The 23,439-nt window shown below is 37.9% G+C and overlaps 1 protein-coding gene across 1 annotated transcript in view; it reads left to right on the top strand.

Annotated features, from left to right (window-relative positions):
• ldlrad4a (low density lipoprotein receptor class A domain containing 4a) overlaps window positions 1-23,439 on the top strand; it is a 95,642-nt gene that overhangs the window by 10,616 nt on the left and 61,587 nt on the right. The window contains exon 2 of the mRNA XM_084132068.1: window positions 18,107-18,567. Within this exon, the coding sequence (XP_083988194.1) occupies window positions 18,528-18,567 (40 nt within the window). The 5' untranslated portion in view covers window positions 18,107-18,527. The remainder of the gene's footprint in view (window positions 1-18,106; window positions 18,568-23,439) is intronic.

The raw sequence follows: 23,439 nt of genomic DNA, 5'->3' as shown, positions 1-23,439 counted from the left end.
GTATTGAAAAAGGTATTGAAAATTATTTTCAGGAAGTCACCTACAGTATAGGCCTACTTGATAATACACTGTATCGATATCGTCAAAAAAACCCTACTCGTGTGTCTGTGTGTGTGTTTTTTATATATATATGTATATATATATAATATAAAATATATATAAAATATATAATTTATGTGTTTATATACATGTACTGTATGCTTCATGAGTTTTTTCCCTTATATTAGCATTAAAGCCATTAAGTATTAAAGGGATAGTTAACCCAAAAATTCACCAAAAAACTGTCATTATTTACTCACCCTCAAGTTGTTCCAAACCTTTATGAGTTTATTTCTTCTTTTGAACACAAAAGAAGATATTTTGAAGAATGTTGGTAACCGACAGTTGACGACACCCATTGAATTCCATAGTATTTTTTTCCCTATGGAAGTCAATGTTTACCATCATCGATTACCAGCATTCTTCAAAATATCTTCTTTTGTGTTCAATAATGTGTTGTGTGAAATAAACAGGTTTGGAACAACTTGAGGGTGAGTAAGTAATGTTTTTTGGTGAATTTTTGGGTGAACTATTCCTTTAAATACTTTTTTGCTTTAAATCAGAATTTGTAATGTTGTGATTCGCCTAAAATCATAAATATACTCTCAACTCTTATTTTAACTCCTATTTACCCGACATTTTTGTGTATTATGCAATTTATGCTTAGTAGTGTCTGTTAGATAATCTTTCCGAAACAAGAATGTTTTATGTTTATAGCTACCTGAATGGGTTTAACGACAGACATTTGAAGTTAACTATTACTCCCTTGAGCACTGAGGTTTGTAACATCACAGTAACGCAAGAGTGCACGTTAAGTATGATGTTCAACAGGCATTTTAGGAACTGAAAATGCTCTTACAATGCTTGAACCAAGCAATGAAGTATGTGTTGGTGAACTTTTGTAAAGTAATGTCAGATGTGACTTTGTAATGTCAGGCCCACCCATCTTTGTGTCTAAACTTGGGCCTTTTAGGACACACGTTTAGAATTTAGTTTCGTTTTTCTAGTGTACTCATACATCAGAAGACGCGCAGACAGAACAGACATGCTTTAATTCACCACATGGCCTTTGAAGTCAAATGTTTAGTCTGCCAACAGATTGTGTGTGTGTCGAGGTATGTGGAGACAAGATAGCAATCTCCCCCCACATGCACGGTCAATGTAATGCCTTGTCTGTCCTGCTAGAGAGCGCGTGCCCTGTGTGCGACCTCTGTACTGAGACAAACACACACACACACACACACACACACACCCACACACACAGTTCTGAAGAGCAGTCAATGACCCTGTCGTCTAGACGCTGTTAGTGCTACCGTAAGAACCATTGATTGGGTGGAAGCTGACACTTCCAGCATTGCTGAGAGAGAGAGTGCTACCAACAGAGTGTTTGGACCCCAACACCTCCACTCCGGCATTAATGTCAGGGCCTTTTTGCTGTCCACACCTCCATGAACGCGCACACACCGTAGGGACCTGCCAGGGTGTTTTTCCCCAGTCCCCTATGGAGTGCTGTGGTACTAAAGCCCAAAGTGTACTTCGTGTTTTTTACTCTAGCGTATGTGTACAGTCGAACACGTAGCCTTTCAAAGTATCCTCCATTTGTATGCGTGCACGAATGCAGGCAGCCGACGCTTGCACTCTAGAAATGTTCATATTTCTCCAAAGTCCTCGCTATCTTTCTCAAGAAGTTATGACCGATAAAATGTCTTTGTACTCTTTTAAAGAAAAGTTCTGACTATCTCATAACCCCCTCTCACAAGCGCTTGTCAATGTTGGCGTCTGTTGTTGTTGTTGCAGTCTTTGGTATTTTGTTGTTGTTCTTCCGTCTCTTTATTTTCTTCTCTTTAGTGCAACCTGTGAAAGTCGAGTGGCATGCGTGCACTATTCTGGTGACAATATGCATCACATGCACTGTACACTCCCAAAGGATATTACTGTACCTTTAAATATAGATTAAGTATGATCATTTAAATATGTGAATATTTATGTGTAATACATTGTGAATATTTATGTGTAATACCTTATGACCAGCTGTGACTTGCCATGACTTGGCATGCATGTAACATGCCCATATATCCTGTATACCTTTGGTATATTCAGAACGTTATATTTGCAGTATGTATACTGTGCGTAGTATACATTTTTTTCAGTATGCACAGAATACATGCTATATTTATCAGAATGTTGAGTATTCAGGTGAAGCACACCACGTGGGATACTGTATCCCACAATGCACTTTTCCACAATGCACAATATGACCTTCAATTTCAGTTTGATGAATAAATTGGAAGTAATATTTATTAATTTATTAAATTATTTATTTATTTAGTAATGGTTATTTATTTTTATTATGACCTTCAATAATTACACACTATACATGTGCAGTATGTTTATTGTGCGCAGTATGCACATTTTAAGTTTGTAGTATGCATAGATTACCTGAATTATACATTTGTCAAAATGAGTAATGTATTAATTGGATTGTTAAACGTTGGACTTTTTTTTTTACACATTTCTTGTAAATTTGTAAAATAAGTATTTTATTTTTTTAATATGACCTTAAATACTTACATTTGCTATATGTATTGAGCACAGTATGCACATTTTGTTATTTTTATTTATTTAAATTCAGTATGGACTAAATACCTGGGTTACATGCTGCTACATTTGTCAAAATGTTCGCTATTCAACCGAAACACACTGGAATACTGTATCCTACAATGCAATCTTCGACAAAGCACAATGTGACCTTCTATTCCAGTTTGAAGAATGAATCTGAAGGCTGTCAAACGATAAATATTTTTGACACAATTTCTTTAAAAATGTAAAATTAAGTATTAACTATAGAGATGTGGCAGCAAGTAGCACGTTTGAAACATACAGTATCATTGGATATTGCATACTATTTCACATGCTAGTTTTGAATATTAGAGTAATAACAGAGTATAGTATAATACAGTAAGCAATATGCTAGTATTCTGAACATAGTTGAACATATTACTCAAACTAGTTTTGGAGTATGCAGCATGTATTGTGTGCATAGTATAGAAAACCGGATAACCTTCTAGAGTACATTTGGCAAAATACTGTAGTATACATCTAGGGTGCACTGGATACTGGACAATGCGCTCAATCTTCTATTTCCAGTGTGACCAATGAACCAAAAGCAATATCATATTTGTTTTCTTTTTGATCCATTATTTGATAGAACTGCCATGAGTTAAAGGGTTAGTTCACCCAAAAATTAAAATTCTGTCAGTAATTACTCGCCCTCATGTTGTTCCAACCCCGTAAGACCTTCGTTCATCTTCGGAACACAAATTAAGATATTTTTGATGAAATCTTAGATTTGAGAGTATCTCACTCCTCCATAGGCTTCTATGTGACTGAAACTTGCTGGCCCAGAAAAGTTATTAAAGAGATCGTTAATATAGTCCAAGTGACCACAGTGGCTCAATCTTAAGTATATCAAGCGACGAGAACACTTTTTGTGCACAAAAAAATAAAAAAAATAACGACTTTATTCCACTATTCATTTCCTTCTCTCTGGGTCTCGAGCTGGTTCACGTAGTGTTTTTGCGCAGCGCGTCTGTGTTTCACGTCACCACGTAGGCTCACTATTGGCTGACGCTGGTCATGTGTGTGATGCATGGCACAGATGCGCTGCGCAAAAACACTATGAGGCCCAGAGAGAAGGAAATGAATAGTGGAATAAAGTCGTTATTTTTATTTTTATTGCGCACAAATAGTATTCTCGTCGCTTGATATACTTAAGATTGAGCCACTGTAGTCACTTGGACTATATTATAGGTCTATTTAATAACTTTTTAATAACTAATAAAAGTTTCAATCACATAGAAAGCCTATGGAGGAGTGAGACAACTCTCAGATTTCATCAAAAATTCTGTTTACAAGCCCTATTTATTTATTTATTTATTTATCCATTAATATATTTATTTATTTATTTTATGTGGAAACAAGGAGACGTTTTGTGGTTGTTTGATTATTGTTGTAGTTTTTCTCCCCCTTTTTGGAGTTTAACAGCCCAAATATATCTTCATTGTATGGAAAATAACAATTTTGTGTACCATTAAAAAAAAGAAGGTCTTACGGGGTTGGAACAACATGAGGGTGAGTAATTACTGACAGAATTTTCATTTTTGGGTGAACTAACTCTTTAAGACATACAAATTTTCTATTAAAGGGTTAGTTCACCCAAAAATGAAAATTCTGTCAGTAATTACTCACCCTCATGTTGTTCCAACCCCATAAGACATTCGTTCATCTTCGGAACACAAATTAAGATATTTTTGATTAAATCTGAGAGCTGGATCACTCCTCCATAGGCTTCTAAGACATTATAACTTGCTGGCCCAGAAAATGTATTAAAGACATCGTTAATATAGTCCAAGTGACTACAGTGGCTCAATCTTAAGTTTATAAAGCGACGAGAATACTTTTTGTGCGCAAAACCCCCCAAAAATAACGACTTTATTCCACTTTTCATTTCCTTCTCTCTGGGCCTTGAGTTTTTTCACGTAGTATAACTGCGCAGCGCATCTGTGTTGTACGTCACACGTAGGCTCACTATTGGCCGACGCTGGTCATGTGTGTGACGTGCAACACAGACGAGCTGCGCTAAAACACTACGTGAAATAACTCGAGGCCCAGAGAGAAGGAAATGAAAAGTGGAATAAAGTCGTTATTTTAGTTTTTTTTGCGCACAAAAAGTATTGTTGTCGCTTTATAAACTTAAGATTGAGCCACTGTAGTCACTTGGACTATATTAACAATGTCTTTAATGCATTTTCTGGGCCAGCAAGTTATAATGTCTTAGAAGCCTATGGAGGAGTGATCCAGCTCTCAGATTTAATCAAAAATATCTTAATTTGTGTTCCGAAGATGAACGAAGGTCTTACGGGGTTGGAACAACATGAGGGTGAGTAATTACTAACATAATTTTCATTTTTGGGTGAACTAACCCTTTAAACTTTAAATTCTTGAAAAGTTTATTGCTGCATACTGCATTGTTTCACACACTGTTTTAAAATAGTAGGTAGCACACAGTATATAGAGTGCAGTATGAAGAAAGCACATACTAGTATTCCATTCCCAACATTCTTTGACTTTATCAGGGTTTATCGTGTCCCTTTGTGTCTCTCCAAGGGCTTGGCATCCTCACACCTCTTTTTCTTTCTTTTTTTAATATCGCCTCCTTTATTCATTATAGTCTGGCACCCTCGGTACCAAACGAGACGATAATGTGCTTGTGCCCTTTCCATGCACTCTCTCTTGCTCTCTCTTGTCTTCTCGCTGCCCCTAAAGACAGGCTCTCAGCTGACACCTGAGGGGGCCATAGGATGGTCACAGACACCTCATGTCTTCATGCACCAGACAAACACGCATTCTGTCATTTTCTGTCTAGACTATTATTTTAGTACATCTCACCTGCTATTGTTTTGAATTTATCTCTGAGATGGATTTAAGTGGTAGTTCACCCAAACATGAATATTCTGTCATCATTTACTCACCTCCATGTCATTCCAAACCTGAATTACGTTCTTTTTTTTAATGGTACACAAAATTGTTATTTTCCATACAATGAAGATATATTTGGGCTGTTAAACTCCAAAAAGGGGGAGAAAAACTACAACAATAATCAAACAACCACAAAACGTCTCCTTGTTTCCACATAAAATAAATAAATAAATATATTAATGGATAAATAAATAAATAAATAAATAGGGCTTGTAAACAGAATTGTTATATTTGGAGGGACTATTCCTTTAAGACAGAAACGGATAAAATAACCCCATCAGCAAGAATAGAAGGTCAATTAGAAAGGACGAAATGAACCCCAGGTCTGCACTTCTCCAGCCAATAACGTCAACCAATGATCTGTGAAAGTTTCTGCTGCAGATATATAAGATCGTGTTGTCTGGCTGAACCAGACGCAGTTTCTTTTTTTTTTTAAACCTGTCCTTTAGAAACAAGTACATTCTGATACAATCTTTAAATGAGGGATCAAGCTGACACGGCTGCATTAGCATTTATCTGATATGTGATTCATCTCCTTATATACTGATCTGACTCTCATTGTCTTGAGCTTAAAGTTCTCTGGAGTCATAATAAGCAACCTTTCAACTCATTGCGTCTATTTTCTTTATTGCAATATGGGAGAGATTTAGACCCCCATTGCAAATCTGGTTTATTGGCAATTTACAGACTTTCAGCTGTTTGCAATGAACAAATCAAACAAACATAACTGAAATAGCTTAACACAACAAAGGTTGTGGTTTCCCCAAATTCAACTGAAAATGCAACTTTTAATGACTTCTGCAGTCTCAAAATTATTCAACCCTTTCACGGCAAGCATCTTTAGTACTTAGTAGAACACTCATTTGCTGTTATGACCTGCTGCAAACGAGATGTATTACCAGATTCTGGCAGCGTTTCTGAGGAATCTTAGCCCATTCTTCATGAGCAATGGCCTCCAGTTCAGTAATATTCTTGGGGTTTGCGTTCTGCAACCACCTTTTTCAAATCCCACTAGACATTTTCTATGGGGTTCAAGCCAGGTGACTGTGATGGCACTGTAGAATCTTTCAGGACTTCTTCTGCAACCAAGCCTTGGTGAAATTTGAGGTATGCTTTGGATCATTGTCCTGTTGGAAGGTCAAATTACGCCAAAGCTTCAGCTTCTGCTAGGATTTCCTGATACTTAATGAATCCATTTTGCCCTCCACACACTGCAGGTTTCCAGTGGCAGAGGATGCAAAGCAGCCCCAGAGCATCACCGAGCCCCACCATGCTTAACTGTAGACAGAGTTTTATTTTCAGCATATGCTTCATTATTCTTCCTCCAGACATACCGCTGATCCATAGGGCCAAAAAGTTCCAGTTTTGTTTCATCGCTCCACAGAACAGAATCCCAAAACATCTGTAGCTTATTTATATGATTTTCAAATTGGAGCAGACTTTTCTTGTGCTTTTGTTTCAGAAGTGGTGTATGTCTTGGAGTTCTGTTATGCGTTTAGTATGCGCCTTACTGTGCAAGCTGAAACCTCAGTGCCTGTTGCCACCAAGTGTTGCTGCAGGTCTTTTGCAGTCACTCGAGGGTTTTCTGAACATGCCTTCTCAGAAATCCGGTTGTAGCCGTTGATAGCTTCCTTTTTCTGGCCCTCCAGGTAGTGTAACCACTGTTCCTTTAACTTTGAACTTGCGAACTATGCTTCCAACGGTGTCTCTAGGAACATTGCTTGCCTTGGCTATCTTTTTGTATCCTGTTCCTTGTTTGTAAAGGGCGATGAAAACTTCTCTTAACTTTTTGGACCATTCTTTTGACTTAGCCATATTTCTAACATGCAGTAAAACGTGACACTCAACAAACTTAGCCAGTTCAGATATTTCATGTGTTCTAGCTCAAGCACACCTGATGCAACTAATAAAGCCCTTGATTAGTTGCATCAGGTGTGCTTGAGACGACACCTGTTTTGCAGATTTGTGCTGTTGTGAGGGATTCTATTCAAGGGTTGAATAATTATGAGACTAATTTTGAATTTGCATTTTCAGTTGAATTTGAGGAAACCACTTGAAACATTTATTGTGTTGTGTTGAGCTATTTCAATTACTATTGTTTGATTTGTTCATTGCAAACAGTTGAATGTCTGTAAATTCTGCCAATAAACCTGATTTGCAATGGGGGTTGAATAATTTCTATTACAACTGTAACTAAATAAAAAAGTACCAAAAGAGTACCATCATGGTGTATTACCATGTTTTTTTAACATGTATCATGGTAATGTCATGGTGTTTTTTTGAAGTATTTAGTAGTTTTTAATAAAAATGGTTTTTAATGGTAATTTTGTCCAACATCAGTGTTTTGACAATGATGGGTGAAGAAAATATACAGCAAATTTTTTTAATCTGACATGAAACGTTAGTTTAAAGTGTTTTAGATTTGTTTTCAATTATAATATAATATAATATAATATAATATAATATAATATAATATAATATAATATAATATAATATAAATCAATTTTAAACATTGTTGTCCTTTGGGATTATTTTGCTATTTTCATGTGAAAAATAGCAATGTTGCGATTATTTTTCATTTTTGTGTTGAACTGTGCTGGTTTGTTTAGTCACTTGTAGCATCATACAAAAGAAGTCTCTCACCTTGTCACAAATCGTAAAGACTTTCTCAGTACATTTTTGTGTTTTAATAAAAGGAATATTTCAGGAAGGAAAAAAGTTCTGGAGAAAAAACAAACAAATTTAATTATGTTAATTTTTTTTCAAAGTCAGTCTCTACATATGTTTTATTTGATAGACAGTTTGTACTCCTTGAATCGTTCTTGTTCCTTACATCACTGAGGGTAAGAATTATTTTCTTCAGTTCAACTCAAATCACAAATTTTTTCAGTTCCCAATAAAATTAGCGGCCAACATGGCCAACTTATTTATTCACCTAAGCCAAATTTTACTTGCATTTGGCACTTGGGCAATGTTTACTTTGGACCCTGCTAATATAGATAAACTGATATAATACACATGAAATGAAATGTTATTTTCACTTATTTTATGCAATATTTACTCAAAACTCATGAAAAACATTTAAAAACAGAAAATGTTTATTAGTTGTTGACAAGGCTGTCATTAGATTTTGGAAAAAGACTCAAAGAGCACTCCTGTTAATCAGCCAAACTGACAAAATATTTTCTGATGCTGATAATGTCCAACTATGCAGTTCAGTAATAATTTGGTACAATGGTATAAATCAAAATACCATGATGTTACTTTCCTATATCATAACTGTACTATATATTACCTCTACAGTACTTTGTTTGTAAAAGAAAAAAGCCCCCGTCATAACTCCACCCAGACTGCAACTCTTCTCTCCTCTGCTTTTTCATTCCTATTTTTTGTATTATTTTTATTTTTTCTTGTCAGGAACAGGGTAGAGATTAAACGTTCTGCTGGCTTTTCTTTTCCCCGTGAGCTTTCAGTCTCGCCAGCCGATTGAAAACGACGCAGACGGATAATGATGCGGGCGAGAGACGGAAGTTTTTGTGCAGGGAGGGGGAGACACATCCACCCACATTTTTTATTTCCATATTTTATTCTGTCGTAAATGAAATAAAAGAGAAAATGATGCTGTTTACATCCGACATGCTCTGCTACCATCAAGTGTTATGATTCCCCTCTGTGCCAGCCATCCCCCACCCCATCAGCCCACACCCTGCATGAGTGTGTGAGACGGTGTCTAGCTCTGGCTGCAAAGCACTTGTCTGAGGGGAAAATGTGATTGTGATGGGGGTGGGGTGCTGGGGTTGTTTTGGGGACTTTGTGTTTGAGACAGAAAGATGGTGTGAGGGGGGTGTTGCCTCGTTCTCTATGTCTTGATAAATCAATCTTGAGGCTGGCAGATGAGGCAGGCACCACAGAGACACTCTTAGACTGGCACCATTCAGCCCTGAACCCCTGTGCACACACACACCCAGACAATAATGAGACCTCTGCACAATACAATGATACACAAATTCCAAATGTGAGACGCAAATACAGACAGTACACAACATTTCTAGACCTGTCAATCTTTTCCATGTTTTATGTTTCACAACACATTCCCATGGAATATCATCTAATTCAGGGGTGCCCAATCCTGCTCCTGCTGATCGACTGTCCTGCACAGTTCATCTCCAACCCTAATCAAACACACCTGACTTTAATTTTCAAGTGATCCTGAAGACCTTAATTGGTTGCCTCAGGTGTGTTTGATTAGAGTTGGAGATGAACTGTGCAGGACAGTCGATCGGTAGGAGCAGGATTGGGCACCCCAAACTAATGTATATTGGCCATATAATTAAGATGCTTTCTGAATGGCCGGCAAAATAAATTCCTGGGGTCAGAGGGCTCAGGTTATTAAAAATAAAATGTTTACATGGTACTGGGCTGCTACAATGAGTGTTTTTGGATGAATTATATTTCATTGTGGTGGGGCTACCCAGTGTGACACCACAGAATTAGAAACTAAAGGCTTTGATATACTTCAAGCAAAATGAAATCACTGACTAGTGTAGAGAATCAGGCCAAAAATATTTTGTTTTCGGAGTTTAAAATTGCTTAGAAAAGCAAACTTTCTGGCCATAAACGACTTCAAACTAGTCAGTAATAGGTAGGTGTGCTCTGTGGCTCCGCCGCCTTTGACGTAGAAATCTTCTCCAGTTCATCCCTTTTATTCAGTTTGTTGAGGTCTGACACGAGTAAAAACACACTGGAGAGCTGCTTTATAGTAGAAATTGAGGTTGTATTTCTCATTGAAAGCAACGCTGGCACTGTCTTTTGTTTAATACTGTAAACTGCTCGTTTTAAAAGCAATCTTTTGTATAAAATGTTAAATAAATGTGACTTGACTGGAGTGCCAAATAGCAGAGTTTATGCAAACATATCCACATCTCTATGATCAGATGCTGTTTTCTCACCACTGTCGTTTTTTTTGTGCGTTTACTTTGCATTTTACATATTCAATTAAACGGCACTCTCAGCAGTAAGATGTTTGCTAACAGTGTACCGCTGTTGAGGTATTTCAAATGTTATTTTACCCTTAAGCGAAGAACCAAGTATACTGGGGCCTTGAGCAACCGATAAAGTTGCTTGTTGCAGTCGTGTCTGATTAGAATTGAAACTGATTTACATTTACTGATTTACATTACTGATTTACATTTACTGCGAAGAACCAAAAAAACCCCCAAAACTTTGCTGTAAGTATACTGGGGCCTTGAGCAACCGATAAAGTTGCTTGTTGCAGTCGTGTCTGATTAGAATAGAAACTGATTTACATTTACTGCTTGTCGCTTTGTCACATAATGCCTGGTTAGGGATAAGCTGCAAAGTTGATGGCTGCATTGAGATTTGGATCCCAATGGAAATCTCACGGGAGCGGGCAGTTTTACCTTTGCTGCGGGTGGGAGTGGGCGGTCAAAAAATACAGAGCAGGTCCCGCAATTTGCCGCGTAACAGTCAACACATGAAGTTCATCGCATTCGATCAGTAACATTCTCTTCCTCCATAGCAGGCTAGGCCAAGTGATTCATTATTTAATTCAATCCTTAAGTACATTTAATGTTTTTAGTATTATTTATTTTATATTTAATTTGATATTTATTTATTTTATAAGTAATTCAATTAAATATTGTGCCTTGTTAGGTTAACATAATTTAAATGTTATGGTTAGGTGTGTGTTGTTACGCATACTTTTAAATATGTTTTTATGCTCCACTAGTTGTGGTTTTGTTTTAATAAAAAGCTGGCCAAATGTGCTAGCATTACTTTATCTTGTCAGTTTAATTGATCACAATATTTTATCATTTAGCATAGCCCTAATATTTGTGCAATTTTTTTCACAATTTCGACAAGCTATAACAATGTTTGCAGGTGCGGGTGGGAGTGGATACAAACATTGCCGGAGCGTGTGGTAATGGTCAGAAATTCAGCAGGAGGGGGCTGGAGCGAGATTAAGAAAACAGTCCCGCACAAGGCTCAAAGTGGGCCTGACTTTATGGCCATAATTAAAAGTCTGAAAGAGATGTTTGCCTGAGGCCAGGTCTGCTACAGCCAATGCCACCCCCCTGAGCGCTCAGTCTGGTAAAAGTGTGTGTGTCTGCCAGGGGAGGTTTAATTGAGCTGTGACTCATCTAATGGAGAAGGCAAAAGGCTTGTGTCACACTTGGGTGCATGGCAGGACTGTAATGAATCAGTGGTTGCGGAGGACAACAGGTGTGTATGAGTGTCTGTCCAGTTCGGAATAGACAAGTGGTAAAAAAAAAATGTTAAAAATGATAGTTTGAGAGTAGGTGGATGTTCTATAAATGGGGTACTGCAGGTTATCTGCAGGTTTGTGTATGCGTATCAATGTGTGTTTGAGCACTGTTTAGGTGGCAGAATATGCCTGAGAGGATGAAATCTAAGCTTGGCACATCCGGGCTGATTCACAGCTCCTTATAATAAGGAACAACAGAGACTAAGAAGGAAATCCTTCATTGGAGAGCAGATAGGGAGACGATGATGGGTTTTGGGACCTTACGTAAGATAAAAGATTCATCAAATATTCTTGCTGGGTTATTACGTGGGCACTCCTACACCAGAAGCAGGAACTATGCCAAATAATGGCTGAACAGCATGAGTGCTTAGCGGTCTATATTCTTTTTGATTCTAATAACAGTTACTTAAAACATTTTCATCTGGGCACGAATTGGGGTGGTTTGACAGACCCTACTTAATGCTTGAACTCTACAAAGGTGGTGTAAACAAAATTCTAAACATTTACATACTTTATATTACACAAGGAAATATTTTAAGAGTGTGTTTCTGTAACCACAAAAGTTAGGTTACGATTTATTCAGAAGGTGAATATTCACCTGGTGCCAAATAAGGGATCCCCCTCTTTAAAAATTGAGTCTTGGTAGTCCTGGGGACACGAGATGGAGCCCCCCATTGCAGTTGCAGATTGTTGGTCCTTGACTCTCTAGATTATGTATATATGACAAGCAAACACAAAAAGTGTTTTATTTTAAAAGTCTTCAAGATTGCCCAAAAGGCAACTTGGTTTGTTTGAGACTTGTGAAACCTCAATAGATTGTATCCTGAAATTTAGCTTTTAAAAAAAAAATATATATATGGAAGTCATTGTGTACTTCGCACACTGGCTGTTAAGTATGCACGGTTACATAAGACAGCTGGTTACATAAAATGTTGGGAGCGTGAGTGAGGAGGTTATCCTAAGTGTGGCCAGAGGCAAATCTAAGATTAAGATTAGGGTCAGGAATTAGGGTTAGGGATTCTCAATAGGCTTGGGTCATGGGGGGGGGGGGACATAGTGAAACTGAAACTAAAAGATAATTTGTAGGAAACTAATTCTCTGTAAATTCTGGCAAATTCCTTACTACCTATTGACAGTGAAGGGTACTATCAACAGCACACTAGCCTTGCAGTAGTGGATAGAGGGAACTCCTCTGTTTTGTCTTGAGTCTGAAGTAGGGGTGGGAGATATTGACCAAAATGAATATCTCGATATTTTTTTCCAATATCTTGATATCGATATTCAGAAGATATTTTTGCCATCCTTCAAAGAAACTTGTGCAAACTGGCAAAGAAGGTCCAGTTGGTATTTTGACTTGCTGCATTTGACCTATTATTGTAGGAGAAAGAAAAAAAAAACAATAAAGGAGCTAACTAAACAGAATCTGAGGTAGCCCCTACTTTTTCCACTTACAAAAAAAAAAAAAAAAAAAACGGAACTAGGCACCTCTTGCAACAGTGATTATTAAATCAAACAACAATATTGTTGATGATAAATTCAGAGTAAAAAAAAATATTTTCAAAACGCTATAAATCCATCCATTTTTCCCCAAAACGCTATAAATCCATAATTTTTCCCAAAAATTTATGGTTTGTCTTTAAAAAAAAGTCTTTTGTCTTTTATTTTTCGTGTTTGCATTTATGAGGAAAAAACACGTGACACGTGACAGTTCTCCATTGTGGACGCAAGCGCTCTGAAAGCGGCACTAAAAGACTTCCAAACTTTCACAGAGACCTCAAAACAGAAAGCACAAAGCCTTTCTTTAAAACGAATTTCGTTTTGTATTAATTGTATCTTAATTTTAATAATTTTTTCATTAACCAATTTCCTGGATTTCATACATAAAAAGTATAGGCTAGCACAACAAAAGTGCTTGAACTGGAGATTATATCATCATGAACCGAACCGTAGCCTACTCGCCTCACAGGCCTAAAAAATGTGAAATATATTTACAGAAAGCTGGTTCTAAACAAAACCATCCAAAACAAAATAAAACTATAATAAATGTGCATTTCTCCGGTGCGTTCACTAGCCTACTGCGAAGATCGCGAGTCAATAGCCTATCGTCGACTTCATCTTTGCAGCCGACACAGAAATTAATAAACAATTAAAATATCTTATTGCAATATTTTACATATTCAATCATTACTTTTGCTGGTTCTTTGAGGCAGCTTTTTAGGTTTATGGCGTTTTGGAAAAGAGCTCTTCACGTACAAACACCGTTTCACCAAGGCACAGCGGCCCTTCAGCACATAAGAAAAAAAAAAAGAGAAAAAGCACGGACTTACTAATTACGAAACTTTGATGTGGTTGAACAGGTGAAACTGTCACAAATTCCTCTGCAGCTCAAACCTTCTCAGTACGAGTTATGAAGGAAGAGAACAGCATTACAGTTTTCAGCGCGTCCTCCTCTGATTGCTACTGATTGCTGATTCTTAAATCATTTTACAAAACGGTTTTGCGCATGTGCTTCTGCGCGCACTATTTCGAATTTACTTATGAATGTGCGTTTTTGACGACATGGGACCATGGGCTGGGCCACTCGGAGGGTGCTTCCGGGAATAGTACTTCCCTACAGTATTAAAAATCGCTACATATAATTGTTTAGAAGGTTATAGTGTGCGTTACTTGTTTTCTCTTTAACTTCTTTTAGCTGTTTTCATGTTTGGGGGGTCGGATTGTACAAATTATGAAATATTCGATATCCCAATTTTGCATATCGTCCAGACAACAATTTGGATATTATCGTCTAAACAATATATCGCCCACCTCTAGTCTGAAGAGAGTGAAACCAGAGTTTAATTTGGTAGACAAAGTTAGGTTGACTCCCTGCTCTCAGTTTATCTTCTTCATCAGCTACCTTCTGAGGTGTGTGCAGAAGGCTGCTAGTGAAGTGCTCATAAGGTGTCTATGTAATAACATACAATTGCAATGAGAGTGACGTGGGGTTTTGGTGAAGGTCTAGGAGCACTTCTGTAATTTGTTGTTAAAGGGTGTGCAGGTGCAAGCGGCCATTGGTAAAAAGTTGGCCCGTCTTTTACGCTGTCTTGTTTGTCTCCTCAGCATTGGGGTACCACAGGGTTCGGTACTTGGCCCATACTTTTCTCCATTTGCACTCAAAACTGTAATGCATTCATTGCTTCTCTTAAAGTATTTTGCTTATCTCAGCACATCTCATTTCCTCCTCTCTGCCTCTCCACCTATGATCTTTTGAGTGGATCTCGTCATGCCTTTCTAACATATCAAACTGGATGAAGACTCTCTCAATTTGATAATAATCTCGATTCTCAAGCCTGATCTGCTCTTCTTCTGAGCCTAGAACTTCCCTTAATACATCTCAGTTAAAGGTCATACAGTCATATCTACCAGTTCCCTAAAACAGTAGCAGTCACCCTAGACTTTGCTGACCACTTTACGGAAACTGGCCATTTGCAATGATATGTGGTCTGCAATTCTGCCTTTTCTTGGCTCAAGCTTTTAAGCTGCTCATTCAGGCAGTAGTTATTTCATGGCTAGGCTAATACAACTCACTTCTTGCTGACCTACTTGCGTCTTTCAAAAGCCCCCCAGAAAACTGGAACTTTACCTGTGTTTAACCTCCTTAAATTCTCTTATGTCAAGCCTCTGCTCGGGTCTGTACTTCAGCTCTCATTAACTGCAAGAATTACATTAAAGTATCTGACCTGCAATGCTAATGTCTAATTTACTATTTTGTCATTTAGATTATTCTTCTATCCAAGGTGATTTAAAAATACACCTGTAGCAACTTGGGAAGGGATTGTACAAATGTGGTAGTTCATGATTCAACTCTTAGGGAGTTTTAACGTACAATGTTTTTGTTACAAACCAAGCTCTTTTAATACTAGGCTACATCATCCCAGTGGCGCAAATAACCTGGTCCCCTACAACCTTCAAACACTCCATCATCCATCTCTCCAAACAGAGGGTTTCTGCTTGTCCAGGTCTAGAATTCTTTAAAGTCATTACTCAAAGTACAAGTTTTATATGTCACATGATCAGTTGAAATAGCACTGAAATGTTTTCACAAATTTGCGTTTGGTCTCCACACCATGGCTGTATGTGGAACGACAATAGTGTGTGGGTGAAGGTTTCACCTTCACTGTACAGTTTGTGTGTGTGCTTTCGTTTGCCCCTCAGCCAAACTGCCTTTATCTGGCATGGTGGGAAGTTGTTAGATCGTTAATCAATGTCAGAAGAGCAACATGCCCTATGGCGTTTCTCGTCTCAAAGGAGAGTGCTGCCATGTGGCTGTGTCATAATGGAAATGTATGGGCAGCCATTGATGGGCGAATTCAAGGATTAGTCAGTATAGTATGTCAAAGCCAAGCCTCAAGATTCCTGTCTCATAGAACCTTTTGTATATCATTCAGTCATGACCAGAAAGCATTTATATATCTCCTGGATAGCCTCAGCTTCAGATGTGCTTTTTTGGCCTAGTTTCGAGGAACAAGATGTGGCCTGTTGAACAGATCTATGGTCAGATGTACTGATATGAATGAATTGTGTGCTGCAAAGAGACACACCTGGGGTTTCTGTACAATGATTCCTGGATGGTGTCAGCTTCTCAAAAAGTTTAAGAAGTTTCAGAAAGTATCAGGAACACTCAAAACAGTACAGAAATGAGTACAGAAATGATGCAGATCAGTCCTTCACATTACTCTATATCTGCTGCAGTTGTTGCACTGAGGCCCTATCTTCCATTTTCTGTTCGTCACAGTGCGCCGCGGCGCTCTGGCCGATCTCCAGAGAGAGATATTCGTCGCATAGAATGCTGACACAAGGAGGAACTGTCCTCAAGGAGGAGAGGAGCGAGAGAGAGTCTTGGCTTGTGTGTGCTGGCTGATATCGGAGCTGTCAGTCAAACAATGAACAAACTCTGTCTTGGGGACAAAAAGAAAACTTCACTCACGCTCCTTCCTAACTGCCTCCACATCCTTATCGCTATAAATCAAATCCACTGTTTTTCAAATTAGACATTCTCATCCTTGAGTTAAACACACTGTCTGTGCCAATCTGCATCCACATATTAGTAGTCTGTCTCCTGATCAGGTCTTGCTATGTGAAAACCTAAATATTTTCAAAATTGACTAGCTGGTTGTCTGAACCCTGAGCTTTGTGTCATTTTGCAGACTCAGGGTCATAGTCAGACTAGACAGCGAGCAGACATGTTTCTTAGTGAGTGTTCACATAGTTCTTCTGTTTGAAAACATTTGGACTTAGTGCTGCAGACGTCTCAAGATAAAATCATTCAAAGTTGGACTATTGGAATATGGTGTTAACATTTTACAGCACTGATTTGGTCGGTCAGGTCACAGGGGCTTGTTTACGGGCTGGTTTAAGCCCTTTCACATTACTTTTATTATTGTTACAATCCTATGCATTCAGAATAATGTATTTGTCCATTGCATTGCTTCGTGTGCTGTTTTTTTGTGCATCCATGAGAGTTCGTGTTAAAAAGAATTCCTCTTTTAAAATCTTCCTCTTATATTCTTCCAGTCTTCCACAACTTCACTTACATTCTGCTGCCCTCCATCCAGCTGTTTTTGAATGTAAGAATGTGCCTTATATAAGCACCCATTTAAAACCATGTACAGTCAGGGTGGAGTGAACTTAAAAACAGCCTAATTATACAGAGCTTTCTTAAGAATGATTAGTCAACTAGTCGTTAAGGCATCCGATTTTGAAAATATGCACATTCCTAGACTTTAGGGTCAATATAACGCCCATGCAGACCTCTATCATAGATGGCTATAGAGTCTCCGGTTCCTAATGACTTGACTGTTACATGGTGCTTTGATAGATAAGAGCAGTCAAAACCAGACTGCTGTGTCCATAGCTGCCCTACACATATCCTTTATATTTTTTTCTACGCATTTGTACTTTTTGCTAACAATGTTTCATTTGCCTTTTCTTGTTGAGCGGGCTTCTCTTCTCCCTGTAGTGTTTGAAGTGGAGATGATTTTACTTTCAGAGGTGTGCACGCCACCCCCAGTTATATTTATCTCCAGACTTCAAAGTGCCACCCTGCTGTGTTTTTGCATCTGAACAAATAAAGAAGGTTGTTTCTCCAGTGTAGTCTTCCATATGGCTCTCTTCCGAAATCAACCAGCCAAGGGGAACAGGAATCACTTGTTCAAATATAATCATGTTAACCAGTTTTCTCTCTTTCTTTTTTCTCTACAGTTTCTCCTAAGAAGAAACTCCAGCACTCCTGAGGAAGGATGAAACCCATGGCACATTGGATAGGACGGTGCCTATGGGCATCTGTGTCACTCACATGCCAAGCCTGAAAAGTGGAAAGAAAGACAGTTTTAGCAGACACGTTGAACACTTCCAAGCTTTAGAGTGAAACTTTGCACAGTTGGCCATGGCTGCATATCCATGGCTTGGAGGATAGGGTCCCTTGTTTAGCAAGCATTTTCACCATAGTGAGTTTTGTAACTGGTCATTTAGCAAATCCAGCACTTCCTCTGGCCAGGAGGACTTTAAAGAACAACTGCCATACATGAGCTGAACCAGAGGATCCAAAATGGAGGTCACACAGCAACACTCTTTCTACTGGACTGGTTAAAGCTGCAGATAAAAGCATTACTGCAAGGGCAGTATGCAGGCAGCTGACTACCCAGCCACATATAATAACACAGGTAAGAATCACTTTACCCCTTGATAGGTGAACTAAGTAAATTAAGTTTCTCCTTAAAGTTTTACACATAAATAAATTAATAGTGTATATGAAATATTAAAATTGATGTACAATTGCTTCTGATTAAGACTCCACATCATTTATCACTTTTATTCTATATAAGGTGAGTCCTTGTAGTTGCTGCTACGATCACATAACCAGTCAGTTACTTCCCAGTTACTTCAACTTCCTGTTTTTATATCTACAACAACAATAAGAAATAAGAAATCTCCCATTCATGTGTAAAGTAGGTCCAATTGAGTTACACCTTCCGCAAATCATGTTTTAAACTGAAAATCATCTAATCTCACTTGAAATTAAGAATTTCCATGCAATACCAACAAAATAGCTTTTCCATAAAACTCAATTGTATACTGATTGCTGGCGGTTCAGGTGCAAATTTACTTGGTCAAGGAAAGAAGTGAGCCACTTTAAAAACATGGGTGCATGATGTAGGTGTCAGTATCAAAAAATGTATTAGTTCACCTTTAATTGTTTGAGAATACATGACTTTTTTTTACACTTTTTGTTATACTGGTTTAAACTCTGTTCACACTCTGATAGCAATCAATAATAGAAGTGGTCTAAATATTAACACATGTGCATACTGTATGTCTTCTGTGGAAGTCACAGGACCAAAACATTTTTCATCCAATCATTGCGTCATCAGCACGTTTCATGAGGCTATGCAGAGTTTTTAGACAGACAATCACTGAGCGCCACAAACAAACAGCAGCCACCTTTTACAGTTCCTCCTGAACCAAAAGAAAAGCTTATGCTACGTAACCGTAATTACAAGATGGCAACTCATGACGTTCTACTCGGAGCTGTTCACGTCCTTTTTGCGTTTCTATGTCAACTCTATCAATGCCGAAATGAATCTGTAGCAGTCAGGTGGTACAAGTAAGAGCTCTGTAAGTTGTTTACGTTCGTTATTATTGTAATGTTATGTGCTTTGAGACATGAGGTAATTTAACGGTATCTTTTGTAATGCTTTGCTGACTTATGCTGTGCGCGTTCATGTGTTTTGGAGGAGACGTGACTTTAGAGAGCGCTCTGAAGGGAGGGTAGGATCTTATGCTTTCAAAGCTAGCTTGCTATTGTTAGCCTCTCCGAAATTGCACATCGCATCTTTTTAAACTGCAAGGAGTCACTATCATGTTAGGAGGTTATGTTTCACAAAAATCAAAAAAGAGAATGTTTTCAGAAAATGAAACTTCTGTCTTTGTCCGGGGCCAGCCAAGTGCTGACACTGAAAATTCTCCAGGATCCAGTTTTTAATATCAGATGTGGAATTTGAACTTGGAGTGGAATTTGGACCCATACATCCAAAAATTCCTGAGAGACCTGAGGTAGAGGATATTGTTTTAACAACTGGATGGCCCCCAAGCTGAGCCGGGGTCACACTGTTCTGCTCTTTATTCATCATGGAGAGAAATGAAAAACCAGAACATTTTGTTCAAAAGCATGTGATGGGCTCTCCAGCTGAGGGGGAAGAGCGCCGGCCCACGGTCTTGAGCAACCTGTCAGTCAAAGTAGTCACAACAGAATGAAACGTTTAAACTAGCAAAACCAAACAAACATTACAAAGCTGGTTTAAAATTTAACACAAACAAAGTTTGCACTAAAATCTGAATCAGAAAAAGCTTTATTGTCAAGTGTGACAAAATTTCACTCACAAATCACTCACAAAATTTACCTTGGTATTGAAGCTTCCAGTATACACATATAAATATAACAAGACACATAATCAAATTTTAGAATAAAATAACAAATATAAAGACATAAATAGGTGTTCAGAATAAACATATTCAGATATAAACATATTGACATAAACATAAATATATTGACATTCTGTCATAATTTTCTCACCTTCATGTCGTTCTAAACCTGTATGACTTCTCTGGAGCTCAGAAAGAAATTCTGCAAAATGTCAGACCTGCTCTTGAAAAGTAGTTCACATTACTTGTGTGCTGTATTAATTTTTTCACTCAATTCAAACATGGCATTAACCCACATCACCTATAGAAAAGCTTCAGTTTGCCATATTTTTAAAAAAGATTAATTTTAGGGAACTTTTGTTGCATGGAAAAGAGCAGCTTGAACAATCTTCCAAACATCTTCTCTTGTGTTCCATGCATAAAGGAAATTTAGGTTTGAAGGACATAAGGATGAGTAAGTATCAGAATAATTTTTTTTGTAAACTATTCTTTAACATAAGTTTAACTAAAATTCAGAATGACAATATTTTATTGCTTTAAAATATTTGATGGAGACAAGCTTAGTAAATCTTTTTATACAAATACTACCAAATCACAATCCAAGTATCATGTAAATTGTTAGATGCACGTCTCTGGCATTGTTCAGTCAAGTCGATTTTCATTTAATATCTGTTAAAGTTCATTTGATCCTAATCAAAGAAATGTATGCTGCCACTGTTTTTGTGTCAATATGATTTGATTTAATTTGCTCATGATTTTGCCTAGCAACAGAGACTGAAACTACTGATGCCTGTGCTTGCTCTCCCTCTCTCTCTCACACACACACACACACACACACACACATACACGTATTCTTCATGAAGAAGGAATTGTGTTGGTGTTTCATGGCAGAGGCGTTTTGAGTGTGGACAGCTTCCAAATCGATTCCCGTCATTCTGTGAGCCCACAGCACGCAGGTTTGCGTAGGGAGATTCAGATAGGTTGGGGGAGTTTACCGTGGGCTAAATGCCGGGGAATACGGTGATACTAAACAAACAGGATGGGGGAGATTGGTCACACTTTATATTAGGTGTCCTTAACTACTATGTACTTAAAAAAATTAGTACAATGTAGTTATTGTGTTGATTTTGTATTGTAAAACACTGGGATATGGGTAAAGTTAGGGACAGGTTTGGGTAGGTTTACGGGTGGGTTAAGGGGTAAGGGAAGGGTCAACAGAGTAGCTTAATTACAGATGTAATTATAGAGATTAATTACAGCTGTGATTACATGCAGGTATTTTAAAAAAAATATAAGTACATTGTATAAACATACGCGTACACAATAAGTGTATTGTATCAAATTATTAATTTAAATGTTAGTACATAGTTAAAGACACCTAATAATTGTGGGACCACAAAAACAATTGATACTTGCAAGGTTAAACTGGGCTTGTTTTCATAGGTTTTGAGCCATTGCGATGGACTGACCTATTTAAACGCTCCCGTCTAATTACATACACTTTAAATCTAAAGTTAAAGGCGTTTCAGAGTCTGACAAAATTAGCTTAATAGTTTTCAACTTTAAAAAAAGACCATCACACCAGCTATATGTAGTACATCGTCTAGCCCTTGTCTGTTTTACATTTTACTCAGAAATGTTAATAAAGTGAGAACATATTGCGACGGCTGCTCCGTCTCGCACTTTTTGACTCGGTTCTGCTATGCACGCACACTTAATTATCCAAGCTCAGCCGGCGGAGGTCATTCTCTTCTCACCACGACACACACTGCTCCCCCTCAATGTGCTGGGGAATTTGGCGCAGAAAATTTTCGCAGGCTTCCTCGCTCTTATTTTCTTTTCTTAATAAAGGAGCCAAGACCTGGAGGCGGCGACAGACACAGACTGAGGGAGAAAGACAGGGAGGGGAGTGTTGAAAGTGACAAAAGATATAGCGTGATGTGTGGGAGACAAGGTCCAAATAAGATTAAAGGTATTAAGAACAAAACTCATTTCGCAGCCTTGGAGGAGAAATCCAGTGGAGAAGTACACAAGACTTGTGTAATGCAGCAAGACATCTTATCCAAACTAGATGGCAAAGTATCAAAATACATAATATCTGATTCTGGCTAATTATGTATTTTTTTTCCCATCTTTTTAAAGGTAGTGTGTGTAATTCCTTTTGACTTTCTCCTATCCCCGTTTAACACGCAGAGACAATTATCAGTAAAGCCGTTTGCACGTGGATTTGTAAATACAGAAGCTCTGTGGCTCAAAACACTGCTCTGTTTGTTTGAAGATCCTACATAGCTTCACATAGAAACTTTGTCTCAACCAATGATGTGATTTGGGGGTGGGACCAGGGTTGCCAGGTCTGCAAAACAGAACTAGTTTAATAGCCAATCAAAAATAGCACAAAATTAGCCAATGACCGTATCCCAAATATCAAAACTCAAAATATGTCACTCCCATACCTAAAATACATATTTTACAGTCACTGTTGTGCGTTATGCACAATTTCAACTTGAAAATCACTATATAGTTGTGATCATAATCACAGTCTATCATCATAATGGAGCTCAAAGGCTCCCTACCATTGTCCCTCCGTCGCAAAACGCATCTAGCACAGTTTTATCATTGGTAGACTATAAAATTGGTCAAATATTTTAATAAGAGCATTGTCGAGTGACCAGTACCGAGTTTTTGATTAAAAAATTACAAGCTCAAAAAATGGATGGATGAATAATTTACAATGAGATCAATTAGATGCATTTAGAAAGTAGAAAGAATGAATTTCTATTTCATGCTAACTTTCAACAGGCTGTTTAGGCTATTGGTTAATGTGTTAACCAATAGGCAATTAGCTGTTTAGACATTTGCTACGTTTACATGCAACCTAATAATCCGTTTGTAATCGTATTGACGGCTCAATCGGACTGAAAAGCCTACGTGTAAACACCTTAATTGATCCGATTGAGCTCGATCCGATTGAAAGGGGTGGTTTATTCCTTTTCTAATCCGATCGAGAGAACATGTAAAGTAAACACTTGATCAGATTGAAAAACAAAACTGAAAGGACTGCGCATGTGCAATGACGTTGAAATAGCATAAATGACGTATGACGCTCGGAACAA

Source organism: Abramis brama (assembly GCF_963993115.1).
Source record: "Abramis brama genome assembly, chromosome: 12".
Classification (NCBI taxonomy): domain Eukaryota; kingdom Metazoa; phylum Chordata; class Actinopteri; order Cypriniformes; family Leuciscidae; genus Abramis; species Abramis brama.
The sequence above is the reverse complement of the archived record's forward strand: the minus strand, read 5'-3'. Positions and strand labels throughout refer to the sequence as shown.